The 13,308-nt window shown below is 46.2% G+C and overlaps 3 protein-coding genes across 3 annotated transcripts; 2 read left to right on the top strand and 1 right to left on the bottom strand.

Annotated features, from left to right (window-relative positions):
- Positions 1-3,199: 3,199 nt before the first annotated feature.
- Positions 3,200-3,967, top strand: F5147DRAFT_727393 (uncharacterized protein; the record flags this gene model as incomplete). Its single annotated transcript, XM_041439255.1, has 3 exons — positions 3,200-3,281; positions 3,397-3,610; positions 3,685-3,967. Coding segments are annotated over exons 2-3 (333 nt in total), but the record flags the coding sequence as incomplete, so codon positions are not given.
- Positions 3,968-7,940: 3,973 nt separating this feature from the next.
- Positions 7,941-9,118, top strand: F5147DRAFT_56210 (uncharacterized protein). Its single transcript, XM_041430607.1, has 4 exons — positions 7,941-8,176; positions 8,269-8,366; positions 8,419-8,477; positions 8,544-9,118. Coding segments are annotated over exons 1-4 (486 nt in total). The 5' UTR covers positions 7,941-8,175; the 3' UTR covers positions 8,872-9,118.
- Positions 9,119-10,491: 1,373 nt separating this feature from the next.
- On the bottom strand, positions 10,492-12,172 carry F5147DRAFT_727370 (uncharacterized protein). The gene is made up of 3 exons (XM_041439254.1): positions 11,487-12,172; positions 11,019-11,427; positions 10,492-10,963 (listed from the first exon to the last, which is right to left on the bottom strand). The coding sequence occupies exons 1-3, from the start codon at positions 12,001-12,003 to the stop codon at positions 10,510-10,512; spliced, it is 1,380 nt and encodes a 459-aa protein (XP_041285380.1). The 5' UTR covers positions 12,004-12,172; the 3' UTR covers positions 10,492-10,509.
- Between the last annotated feature and the right edge of the window lie 1,136 nt (positions 12,173-13,308).

The following is a 13,308-nucleotide window of genomic DNA, read 5'->3' as shown; positions in this document are numbered from 1 at the left end:
TCAGGCGCCAATTGGAATCGTTCGATGTAGCAATCGGTTGCAATTAACGCTTATGTAATTCTAGTAGGGATCGTACTGAACTATCGTCTCAGACCACGACCTCGCGCAGGACCCTGCGCACAGCGTTATTATACAGGATTTTTACGAATTCGCGCGGCGTGGCATACTTGAATGTTTGGGTAAAGAATAAATTTAACGAGCCAAATCATCTCTTCCGACTCAGAATCCCTGAAGTTGACGAGGTAGTTCGAAATAGCGGCAAGGCGCAGAGGAATTTCCATGTACGTATTCTTTATTCAGCCCCATATCCTACATGACAGAGTTTTCGATTACATAGGCATAGGCCAGCGGCACAAACGTTCAAACCATCAAGCTATCTTCCCGTATATGCTGCATTTTCCAACAAGCAACTTCATTTGAAGGAAGAGTCGCTCATGCTTGGCATGAATAATGCTTGTATACCTATCACACCATCATTCAGTAAGGCCGCAGCACCTTCTACAGTATCATCACGTTCAAATTGTACCTCAGACGCTCATATTAGCTATGAGCTGTCCGATGTTATCGCATATGGCCAGGTTAGCAGGTCTTTGATACTTTAATTTCCAGCATGAGGACCGTCGCGATATCGATCCCGACTCTCTGGACATTGGACATCGAGTAAAAGAGGGTAAAAAGTGGACTTTTGACCTGATAAACTGCACGTCTTGCAGCTAACATGCCTTCGATTTATCGCTGGCGAGCTAGCCTTCGAGGCCAACGTTAGACGAATAAATTCGAGATTTTCTGCGCAGTGTAATCATAAACAACAAAGATCGTTCGTTTCGACAGCCTGTCGAACTCGAGCTTAGTTTACCACGAGCAAGACTAGGGACGGTCAATCATTTTCAGATAAGTTCCAACATCCACATTGCTCGAGTAGTATGAAAATTTGTTCAAAACAACTGTACTGATTGAATCCGAACTAGGTGTTGCACAGGCACCATCAACAATGATACTGCCAAAGCGAAAGCAGAAACACGGCTCACTGCATTGTTGCGACGTGCTGCTCGGGCTGCCAGCTCAAATTTCAACCTATGCACAGTGCATACCATCCATCTAAGGTGCGCAAGTGAGTCATGTAGTTGAATCTTGGTTACACAACGACCTGCTCAGACTCACCTGATTTCCTATACAAGTCCAGGTTGGGCAGCAGTCTGCAGTTGTGTTGCAAAGCAACATGCTACATGCACTGACAGACATAGATGCTATCAAAGCGACAACAGCCAGGGAGAAGAAACGCATTTTACGTGTGAGGTGATTTGGACTTTTCTGAGGGGGATCTCTGAGGATAGGGTAATAATATAGGATGACAGCTGGCTTTTATATCGTGCACATACTTCGGGCACGATTTGGCACGATTTGTTATTGCTAACAGCAGAAATTTCGGTAGAACCTGCAGAAGCGTGTTGAAATGATTTCGAACATTGTATCACAACCTGCCTTTACCGTAGAATCCTATTGTGTTAATGGGGTGTACTAGTTCACAATTATAATAATGCAGATTCAGACTGCAGGTGCTTTCGCCTTCCGATTCCTCCCGCGGCTGTTTCGTTGGCATTACCGATTTCAACGTTTCAGCCGCCGTCTCTTTCAAGTTGTGCCCATTCTAAGTTGGAAATTCAAATCTCTCCCCTTATGTTATTTGCGTGCTACTACATAGTAAAGGACAACTATTCTAAGTGAACCGGTGACCGTCAACCATTCCCGTCCCACTGCTCGTCACCTACCCCATCAACGATTTCTTTCGCATCATCGCGCAACTTGAACCACCTCCCAGACCCAAAACGCGAAGGAGTAGATGTCGTGGAGTCGATGGAAAGACAAGCAAAGTGAGACACACCAACCTTTGAAGGAATTGAGTCGCTCATGCTTGGTATGAACAATGCTTGTAACCCATAATCCCGTCATGATCATTCAGGAGTCTGCAGTGCCTGCAGTTCGAACAGTACATCTTCTACAGTATTATAATGTTCAAATTTGACCTCAGATACTCATCTTAGCTGTGAGCTGTCCAATGTTAGCGCGTATGGCCAGATTAGCACCTCTTTGATATTGAAATTGCTAGCACGAGGACGGTCATTATATCGACCCCGACTCTCTGGACGTTGAGTGAACGAGTAAAAGTGGGTGAAAAACGTTTTGTAGCTAATACGCCTTTGATCTACCGCTGACAGGTCCAACCCATGGTGCTCTGTTTACCCCAAACCCAACAGCACGCAGATACCTCGTACACTACACTTATATCATGTCCCCCTTCCACTCAATATCGCCTCCATTTATTTCTCAATCAGCGGCATCCTACGTACTGTTCAATCAACAACAACACCAATGGCAAAGTGGAAACACTTACTAAGGTGTCTCCATGTATAAATCGGTTTGCTCTAAGGTGAGATGCCCTAGTCGGGAGTGATGCATATACCGCCACCGCAGAGAGCTAATTTATCGCAGCAGTTACTATTCTGTACGCAAGGCTCGTCACGTCCACTACAGAGTGGTGACCTTGCTGTGACAGACATTGCTGTCAACGCAACAATAAAGGTGAGGAAGAAGAAACGCATTTTTGTTTGAGATAGTATGATCTGCTGAGGGCTCGAATGATGTTTTCGAGGTGGGTGGATGCTGGTGACGGTAGGAAAATGTCTGTCTTTTATTAGCCCCACTCAATTACGTTTTATTTTCCCCATTTCTTTAGCGAACGAGTGTATATTGCGGTGGGGAATAAGCAAGCGAGAGAACATAAAATGATATATTGTCGTTCGACGCTTCCCATCGCGGAGTCTCCACAATGCGGGTGCGGGGATGTTACTTACAGTTTTTCCAACCGGTTGTGCCAAACTGGTTACGCCCGATGTCGCACGCATAGTCTTCATGCCAGTTGCAACCCCGCAAAACTGAACCCAAGTAGTTGTACGGTAGTACCCCCTACATTATCTCCAGTACAATCCTCAATACATTATACGTCATGTCTCGGATGCTGGTCACTGAAGTATCACCACTAATGTCCACCGGAATTCGTCATATGTGCATGACTATTGGGTTTAGACTTCGAGCTTTCGACTCCTGCGTCGTTTGACGTGCCGCCTCGGCACATTTTAATCTCAGCGCGCGCTGCTGTGTGTCAGAACGACCTCAATTAGATCTCATTCCATTTCTCTCATTATCAAAGTCTATCACTCGTGTATTACTCGTAAAAATGAAATGGAATAGAGTGGGGCTCTGTGAAGCTATTATCATTTAAGGTTCGTAGCCATTTCGACACGGCTGCCTCGGTCACCGTGCGAGCTCGAGTGATGCACAACGTGGCTCAAAGTGCCACGTCAAACCAAATATTGAAGTTGCTGATTTGTATCACAGGTCTCCACCGCCTTGCCGAGCTCCAACTAGACGGTTAAACGAGACTGGTACAGAAAATAGTATGAGTAACTGTATGTCTTGTCGAGTGAACGGACAAAAAACGGTGAAAAGTGGGCTTTTGACCTGATTAAACTGCACGTCTTTCAGCTGACGTGCATTTGATTATGGTTGGCTGGTCAATGAACCGTGACATTATTTACCCCAAGATCAAACAGTACGCGGATACCTCATACGCTCATATCACGTACTCCTTCCAGCTAATATCGGCTCTATTCATTTCTCAATCAGCAGTGTTCTACGTATTGCTCGATCAACAACAGCACTAATGAGAATGCAGAAACACTCACTAGTGTGTCACTATGTGAAAATCGGCTGGTTCTCAGGGTGGGGGCTCGTCGGACGGTACGCACACGCTACCATCGCAAGAAGCTTGGCTATCGCAACAGTCACTGGCCTTTTTGCACCTATCCTGATTTGCGCTACAGGTTGGTCGCCTTGCTGCGACAGACATTATAGATGCTGTCAATGCAACAGTAAAGGCGAGGAAGAAGAAACGCATTGTTTGTTTGAGGTAGAGGTGCTCGAATGATTTTTTTGAGTGGGGTGGACGCTGGTGGTAGGACTTGCTTTTATATTATCACGAAAAGTTTCTGCAAAATGGTTATACCTGGCGGATGATACTGCCGCCGGCTGCAGAACGTGTCCCTTCAGATCATTTTGTGGGTATATCGACTTTGGCACAGTTCTGCCTCACTCGTAATGCACCAGTGCCACGTCAAAGCCGTTGACGGCTTACTAGTTACTGCGCCATTGCTGTAATAATCAATAGTATCATTACAAAACGGTATTTAAACGCTGATGCAACGTGTTTGGAAGTTTGGCCAATCCGCCAAGTGCCAGTTGTGCCAGCACTTAATCAAAACTCAGCCTAGGCTAAAAGTATTAGTTTTGCTCCCCACACTCACTATAACAACTTACCTAGCCGGCCTGCAATATTAATTCCTATCTCCGTGCGATTTAAGAACCACGAGATGCTTCAGGCATGGCTGTGCCTCTGCTGTCGTGCAGACTGTGTGCTATGTTAACATCAAACCATGAGTTTTATCAACCTTTTGTCGTGTGCTGCTTAGAAGAGTTAAAGTACCGCTCGGAAGGGTCCGGCAACTGCATTTCCAATTTACAATGGCCTACGCTTTATAATTCATTATGTGCATTGTGCAGTCTCTAAGCTATTATTTTCAACCAATTCATGATACTAATCAATCGCATGCACTGTGCAGTACAGATATGGTTCGTCGAGTATTACTCGCAGTGGCAAGCACAATCGACGTGGATGGGCAAGAGCCTCAGACACCAGCGCCTACAGATAATCCTGATTCGAATAGCAAGAAGTGGGTCGATCGAGGGCACAGTGAGATGGAGAAGGGATGAGTGTACGCACAGGCATATTCGTCTTCAGGCCACACAATCGCATAGGGCCACGGGTGGAACACAATTTGCATTTGTCAACACGAAAACAAACGAACTCGTCAGCGCCCAGTCAAGACTACTCTGACGGTGGTTGTTGGTATAGTCATTGGATAGCACAAGACTTTACTGTGCCATCAGACAAATTCGCACGTATTTTCGACAGTCGCTTTGAGCTCGCCCATCCACTGTATTTCGTCGCACTTTTACCCAGACGACCCTGTGCTTCCTTGGAGGCGATGAACAGGGTTGACGAAGCTACTATCAAGGTACCATCGCTCTTGCAAGTTCCTCTTCCTCGTCAGCTGTGTCTTTGTCGCTTGCACCTCGTCCAACACTTGTTCGATGAAGAGAATCACTCTCGAGCTCCGCACGGTGGAGAGTACCGCATACGCAAATATCCATCTTCTTTATCTTTATCTTTGTCGCCCCCTTTTTCACTTTCATCTTAACGCGCGCTCCAATATGACTCTGGGCTTCAACTACATACCAGAAAATAACACGTCAGTCACGAATCACGATCGGCAACGAAGTGACGTCTCGTTGGCTCCATCACACGCGTATAGAGAGATCTGTTAGCCAACATTCGAGGCCAACGTTGAACGAACAGATTCGAGGTTGTGAGGAAATGTCTGCGACTCTGCGCAGTGCGTTTTATCTTCGTTCGACTTCCCAATATTAATCATCAACAGTAATGATCGCTCGTTTTTACAGCCTCGAACTCAAGCTTAGTGGGCTACGAGGAAAATCAGGCACGATTGATCATTTTCAGACAGGTTCAAACATCCATTGCTTGAGCAGCACAAAATTTTGTTCGAGAACGACTGTATGATTGGCTCCTAACTAGGTCTTGCTCTGTTAACTATGATGCCAAAGCGAAAGCAGAAACATGACTCACTGTCGCGACATGCCGCTCAGGCTGCTGGCTCAATTTGCTTGAAACATGCAGGCCATGGCCGTTGAATCCTAAGGCGCGCAGGTGAGTCATGTGGTTGAATCCTGGTTGCATAGCGACTTGCTCATACTCACAATAATATTAGGTTCTTGCATCTGTTGTACAATCTATTATACTACATGCACTGACAGACATAGATGTTGTCAAAGCAACAAAAACGGCGAGGACAGAGAAACGCATTTTGTGTACGAGGTGATATGGAATCTTCTGAGGGGGATCTCGAATAATATTTCCGAGGGTGGGGGAACACTATAGGACGACAACCAGCTTTTATATCTTTATAGGTGCGACTCTGATCGATTTAGCAGAGTCGTCAGATGGCAAAATCTGGGCTGCTGGGATTCATATCGTGTGAGGGGTATAGTCCATGCTATGTGAGTTCTGCCGCATAAATTACTGATTTGAAGCGTCTCTGAATGCGTCTCTTCACAGCCTCCAGTCTTTGCAAATACAATTTCTCCACTTAAGCTATTTGCGTGTCGCCAGTTAAGAATAATCGTTTCATTCTGTGACCTGGCATCCGCTGCTTCATTTCTGCTGGCCGTGTTTGTTGCGGACGTGGTACGGCTGTTGCACTACTAGCTTCTCTAAAGATTGATCTTTGTACTCAGTTTGCACTTATGGCTAGCTTCGCTGATTGAATTGAGACTGAAGGCGGCCCGAGTCGTGTTACTGATGTAACCTTTGTAAGGCTTACACGACACCGACACGGTGAAGCTTGATGCGGAATGATACGGGTGGATGGGACGCACACGACATGGGCGAGACTTGACGTGCAATTAATGGTGGTATGTGTGTCACAACAACCGGATAGTTAACGCTGACTGAACGTTGAACCACCGCTAGTGCGATCAAAGACGAGTACAGAAGGAAGCGTACTGCAAGGTGTTATATCCACTGGGATGGACTCGGCATATAATCAAGAAGAGCTTTACTAAATGATCGTTTCTTTAGGTTTAGACAACACATTTGAAATTTGAGCAGGCATTGACAATTCTCTTCACCAATGCTCGCTCGAATTCCCGGTCTCTCGTACTCATGTGTCACTTATCGCAAACCCTCAGTTCGCCTTGGTCCCTGCGCATCGACGAGGTTGAGAAATATAACGCACTCTCCATGACCTTGGGCTGTGAAATTTGATTAATCGATTTCCCATCAGAAAATAACACATCTGCCACGGATTACGAATCACGATTGGCAACGAATTGGCGTATCGTTGTCTCCATCACACCAGAGAGAGAGAGATTCACGAGCTAGCCTTTGATACCGACGTTAGACAAACAGATTCGAGATCGTCTGCGCAGTGTAAACATCAACAGCAACGATTGCTCGTTTCGACAGCCTCTCGAACTCAAGCTTAGTGGACCGCGAGCAAGACTAGGGACGGCCGGTCATTGTCAGATAAGTTCAAACATCCGCATTGCTCGAGTAGTATGAAAATTTGTCCAAAACGACTGTACTGATTGAATCCGAACTAGGTGTTGCACCATCAATCATGATGCTGCTAAAGCGAAGGCAGAAAAACGGCTCACTGCACTGTTGCGACGTGCTGCTCTGGCTGCCAGCTCAATTTTCAACCTACGCGCAGTACATACCATCAATCTAAGGTGTGCAGGTGAGTCATGTGGTTGAATCCTGGTTACACAGCGACCTGCTCAGACTCACCTCATCTCCTACACAAGTCCAGGTTGGGCAGCAATCTTCAGTTGTTTTGCAAAGCAACATGCTACATGCACTGACAGACATAGATGCTGTCAAAGCAACAACAACGGCCAGGAAAGAGAAACGCATTTTATGTGCGAGGTGATTTGGAATCTTCTGAGGGGGATCTCGAATGGTATCTCGGAGGATAGGGTAAGAGTATAGGACTCGGATGACAGCTGGCTTTTATATCGTGCACATACTTGTGGGTACGATTTAGCAGAATTTGAAATTGCTGACAGACAGAAATTTCGGGAGCGTGTTGAATTGATTACTTACAACCTAAAATTCTATTGTGTTAGCGGGGTGTAGTTCATAATTACCAGGTGCTAAGCGCTAAGCCTGGGATATATTTCCCCTTCCGGTTTCTCCCGTGACACAGAGACACTTTGGGAATTATTGACTTCAACCTCTTTGCAACGCCCCAGACTCCAGTCTTGGTAATTTTCAAATTTCTCCCCTTATGCTATTTGCGTGCTGCTACATAGTAAAGAACAACTATTCTGAGTGAACCGGTGACCGTCAACCATTCCCGTCCCACTGCTCGTCATCTACCCCATCAACTATGTCTTTCGCATCATCGTGCAACTTGAACCACCTCCCAGACCCAAACCGCGAAGGAGTAGATGTTGTGGAGTTGATGGAAAGATGAGAAAAGTGAGACACTCCACCAACCTTTGAAGGAATTGAGTCGTTCATGCTTGGTATGAACAATGCTTGTAACCCATAATCTAATCATGATCATTCAGTGAGTCTGCAGCGCCTGCAGTTCGAACAGTACATTTTCTACAGTATCATAATGTTCAAATTTACCTCAGATGCTCATCTTAGCTGTGAGCTGTCCAATGTCGGCGCATACTATGGCCAGGTTAGCACCTCTTTGATACTGAATTTGCCAGCACGAGGACTGTCACTTTATGGACCCCAACTCTCTCTGGACGTTGAGTCAACAAAAAAAGTAGACTTTTGATCTGATCAAACTGCCCGTCTGTTAGCTAACACGTCTTTGATCTATCGCTGGCAGGTCCGACCCATGGTGCTCTGTTTACTCCAACCCAGATACCTCGTACACTCATATCATGACCTCCTTCCACTCAACATCGCCTCTATCTGTTTCTCGATCAGCAGTGTCCTACAATTTACAAATTGTTCAATCAACACCAATGGCCAAGTGGAAACACTCACTAGTGTGTCACTACGTGCAAATCGGCTTGCAAGGGTTGGATATCCTAGGTGATGCATATACCCCCAGCACAAAGAGCGAATTTATCGCAGCAGTCACTAACGGCTTCGCAAGGCTGGTCACGTTGGCTACAGATTGGCCCCCTTACTGCGACACACATTGTAGATGACGTCAATGCAACGATAAATGTGAGGAAGAAGAAACGCATTGTTCGTTTGAGGGGATATGATCTGCTGAGGGCTTGAATAATGTCTTTGAGGTGGATGGACGCTGATGATGGTAGGGATTTTATATTATCACGAAAACGTTTAGCGAAATGGTTGTGATGCACTCGTGGTGCGGCTGTGACGAGGCAAAATGCCACGTCGAGCCAGATCAATCGATGATTTATCTGTTGCAATACCGGACGTTGATGGTTTGTGCTGATATGATTTTATATCTGAAGGTCGGGCTATATCGACTCGAAGCCATATTTTATATCACAGGTCTTGACTGTCTTGTGAGTTTCAACTACACAGTTAAACGATACTGACAGAAAAAAGTATGAGCAACTGCATGTCTTCAATCTTGTCGAGACTCGAGTGGATGAATAAAAGCGGTGAAAAAATGAACTTTTGACTCAATCAAACTGCGCGTCTTTTAAAACACGCATTTGATTTATCGCTGGCCAGTCTGACCTGTGATGTTATATTTACGCCAAGACCAAGCAGTGCGCAGATACCCCATACATGTACTCCTTTCACCCAGTATCACCTCTATTCATTTCTCAATCAGCAGCGTTCTACATATTGCTCGATCAACAACAGCGCCAATATGAATGCGGGAACACTCACTAGTGTGTCGCTACGGCGGGTGGGGAGGCTCGCTGCAAGCTCGCACACGCCACCCGGATTGCAGGTATCATTGCTCTCGCAACAGTTACTATCCGTTACGATGCCAGGCCGGAGGCCCGGAGCACGCCCCCTCGCATCGCTGTTTCAACCAATTCTAAAATTCACCTACTCAAGGTGTATCATGACGACACTGTCAATTGTAAGGCATGCAGGCTAAATAATGTAATCCCGGGCCTTGGCCTCCACAATATCCTGTGGGTATGATATATCAGTTGTTTTGATCAACACCTGACCATGTTATATCAGTGCCGTTGGCTTACCACGAGCCACCACAAGCAATATATCGCAATGTATGATATATCATCATGTACCAGTACTACATCACCCATTATACCACTGTCCGCTTATAGACACGATCACGATCTTGCAGCTTGATCGAGACTGTCTTCGTTTCACAATTGTACCTAGGCGATCAGAGAATCGAAGATCTCATTGCAAATAGAAACATAGCGATAGTATGTTACCAGGATGGAACATATAAGCTTAAAATGGGAAGCTAACCTTCGCCGCAGTGAAGCCTGGTGATGTGCATATGCAACCGCGCCTTCCGCAGCCTCGGGTGACCCGAAAGTACGCCGTGACTCTGTAGCACAATCCAACCCGCTGATGATTATTAGGTTAGAGCTTGACTGAGTCGTACTTGTATTTCCGATTTCAACAACAATCAATGAAGTCTGAGGAAAGTTGCCATACTCTGCTACAGCGATATAATGAAACTACGTATTTGTATGTGGAACAAACTTGGTCCAAAATGCTGTGTGGTATGCACCAGGAGGTAGTGATCGTAATGCTCAGCACCACAAGTACAATTATTAACAAAAAAACCATGATACTAAAACGAAAAGAAACAATGACCCACTGTTGCGACTGCTGCTCGGGCTGCCGGCGTACTCTGCTACGGCGATGTAATGAAACTACACACCTACATGTGGAATAAACTTGGTCCAAGCTATTGTATCGTATACACCCTGAGGTAGCGATCGTAAACTCAGCATGATAAGTGAAATTACTGTAAGACGTGCAAGAACGTATATCACGCCAAGAATTCCAATAATCATCATGAGATTAGCTGAAAGGAAATATAGGGCTTTACCTGATAATCCATTGTAGTCCGATGGCTGCACATCCAAATACCAGAGGGACCACATCGTTAACGACAAACATGCTTTCCCAACGAAAGACACATGCCACAATATCTGCTCCGTGTGGCTCGGAAACACAAAATTCCAGCCCAGGGTATGCAACGTTGCAAACAACACTCCACTGACACCTCCAGCGAGGAATATGGTCATACTCCGAACCGAGGTATTAGACCGTCGAACTTTGCGATTAAATAGTACAGACAGAAGCATTGGGGTACGTCGTTTGCTAGAATACAAGCCAATCAGAACAAGTTCTGCAAGGAATAGTGATTACAATGTACTCGTTGGCCAAGCACTCGCGTGGTGGGGGGAGATTCGAGTTCCAATGAACAATATGAGGACGCTGTACGTCCTTCGGCTTCCGCCACCATATTAAGCCATAGGTATTGATGGTTAGACAAACTACAGCCAGAGTGTCGAGTTCAAGCAATGTGGTGGGGAGGTGCTGGGCGTAACGGGCGATGATCTGGATGAAGAACCATCCTAGCTGAAGAATGGTGATACATCTGGACAGCACATCACCCTTACTTCGGTCTTCTATGTCTGCTTTCGTGATGCCGGGCATCTCCACAGATCCCTCGCAAACAAACTGGAGGAGTTCATCGGGTGTGAGAGTGGCCCACGGTTTACCATCGACGTAGAGCAGGAATACACCCATCCCGGCGAAGAACCCATGTGTCTCTGTCCACCCTGTCAAGGCATCAGTTTCATGCTAATTTCTGTCTGACTGAAGAGTTCGAGTAACAGACCTGCGCTTGAACTTTCGTTTGAATTTGAGATGGCACGAGGTAACACAACTGCCGGGCTGCTCTGCGGTACGGCTTCACAGTCGCCGTTGGGCTGGGCGCGTTGCGCAAAAAGAACATCATTGAAGTCCTTGGCAACTTGACGAGCACATATAAGTTGCCATGCGGCCCAGGCGGTCATGAGTTCGGGGGCGAAATACGCAACAAATATGAGGAGTAGACGGCGAACAGTGACAATAACTACCCCCTCACCCATACGTGGAATGTCCGGAGAGACGGCAGTCCATGTGCATGCAAACAAGGTTAAGCCACAGTTCGATATAATGGCCCACAAGGTTCTAGCATCAGTGGAGGGTTGCCAGTTAGTGGGAAAGAGTGGAAGGATACAGGTATCGTTGAGACCCGGGAGTGAAGCACGAACAAACGGAACGCCGAAGAGGACAGCGCAAAGTAAGAGGATCATCATGAAGTTGAGGGCATATCGTCTGATCATTCTCTCTTTTGATGGATGCAGCCGCATTGTATCAATCTATCCATGATAGGGTAGGTTCATGCGTTAACTCATTAAACGTAACGGCGACGCGAGTTAACGTTAGACGCTGGACCACGCGAGTTGGATGCTAGACTGCGCAAGCTGAAGCATGGTGATGAGCCGTTGAGTGTGTTAGCCTTGCCGAAGTAAATCGGCTCCCAACAGGGTGGGAAACACGAGTCCCTGAACACATCAATTACATCAGTGGTGATCAGAAGACCTCAACCACCGCTCGGTAAGCATATTTCCTCATCATTCTCTCACCGCCCTCGCGCAGACCTACTTTGCGCTGTCTTGCCAGGTTTGCGCCACTCTCTCAAACATCCCCACCTGACCAGTACTTGATATTGTCATCCCCGACTTCAACTCCCATAGTGCTATCAGCTCTGACGAAAATCGCCGCTGCTCAAGCCCTGCAGCATATACCAATTTGGCTTTCTAGGCACTAAGCTCGCTGCTTACCTGAGTTCCCATATTAGCATAAACACTGTCCGCGATAATCAAAGTGTGCTTTGATTATCACTGCCTTTTGGCGTACTGTTAAGAGACGACAGTCTTAACTACTTACAACTTGAGCTGATCTATCTCGGAATGCTAACAGGTCACACATCACTCGATGCCGTTCGACCTTTACTATCTCTGCCTCGCGTAACAGGCATGATGATGGGCTCCTCAGGGTCTTGCATAGGTTTGAAGGATCCGAGTAATTTGATGTGGTACTTTGTAAGCGCGTATGTTTATATCGGTCGGACAGTACTCAGTTTTTTAAAGTTTCTCCAAACCCTGCACATGCCACATGCACACATTGAATTGCGAAGTCCAATCACCTTCACGACATTCACAACGAAAAGATCCCAGACTCTACCCGACATGTTCGCTTCAGTTCAGTGTTGCAGTCGACCCCAACATCCTCACTCCTTGCATGTTTCCCTTCCTTTGGTCCTTTGTCGACTCGATCTTCTCTTCATTTGCTTCTCGCATTTTTAGCGTATTGGCTCCCCTGTGTTGATACTTTGTAACCCGATCTTATGAAGGCTGATATATTTATGGTTAGGACTCGGAATATTTGTTTGTATGAACGCCACATCAGCCGTTTACATATATAAATGCCGACTCATGATCATCTTCGTTGGTTCAACCGCCTGTGTATCATTCATTTCAAGCAAAAATTGATATGATCAAGCAGGAAACTCGAGGCGAGTCCCGTAGCGTGTTATTTTCTATTAAGTATATGCCCGATCATATAGGAGCGCGCGTCATGACAGTATCTGTTCTTCACGCTTCAATTAATAG

The sequence above is a fragment of the Suillus discolor genome (genome assembly GCF_016758755.1).
Source record: "Suillus discolor strain FC423 chromosome Unknown F5147scaffold_127, whole genome shotgun sequence".
Classification (NCBI taxonomy): Eukaryota; Fungi; Basidiomycota; class Agaricomycetes; order Boletales; family Suillaceae; genus Suillus; species Suillus discolor.
Note: the sequence above shows the minus strand (reverse complement) of the source record. Positions and strands in the feature narration are given on the sequence as shown.

Coding starts and splice junctions, on each gene's coding strand:
- F5147DRAFT_56210 (XM_041430607.1), top strand. Junction 8,367..8,418: donor TTAGCTGTGAGCTGTCCAAT/GTCGGCGCATAC, acceptor TGAATTTGCCAG/CACGAGGACTGTCACTTTAT. Junction 8,478..8,543: donor ACGTTGAGTCAACAAAAAAA/GTAGACTTTTGA, acceptor TATCGCTGGCAG/GTCCGACCCATGGTGCTCTG.
- F5147DRAFT_727370 (XM_041439254.1), bottom strand. CDS start 12,003: ATGCGGCTGCATCCATCAAAAGAGAGAATGATCAGACGATATGCCCTC. Junction 11,428..11,486: donor AAACGAAAGTTCAAGCGCAG/GTCTGTTACTCG, acceptor ATGCCTTGACAG/GGTGGACAGAGACACATGGG. Junction 10,964..11,018: donor CGCGAGTGCTTGGCCAACGA/GTACATTGTAAT, acceptor CTTGTATTCTAG/CAAACGACGTACCCCAATGC.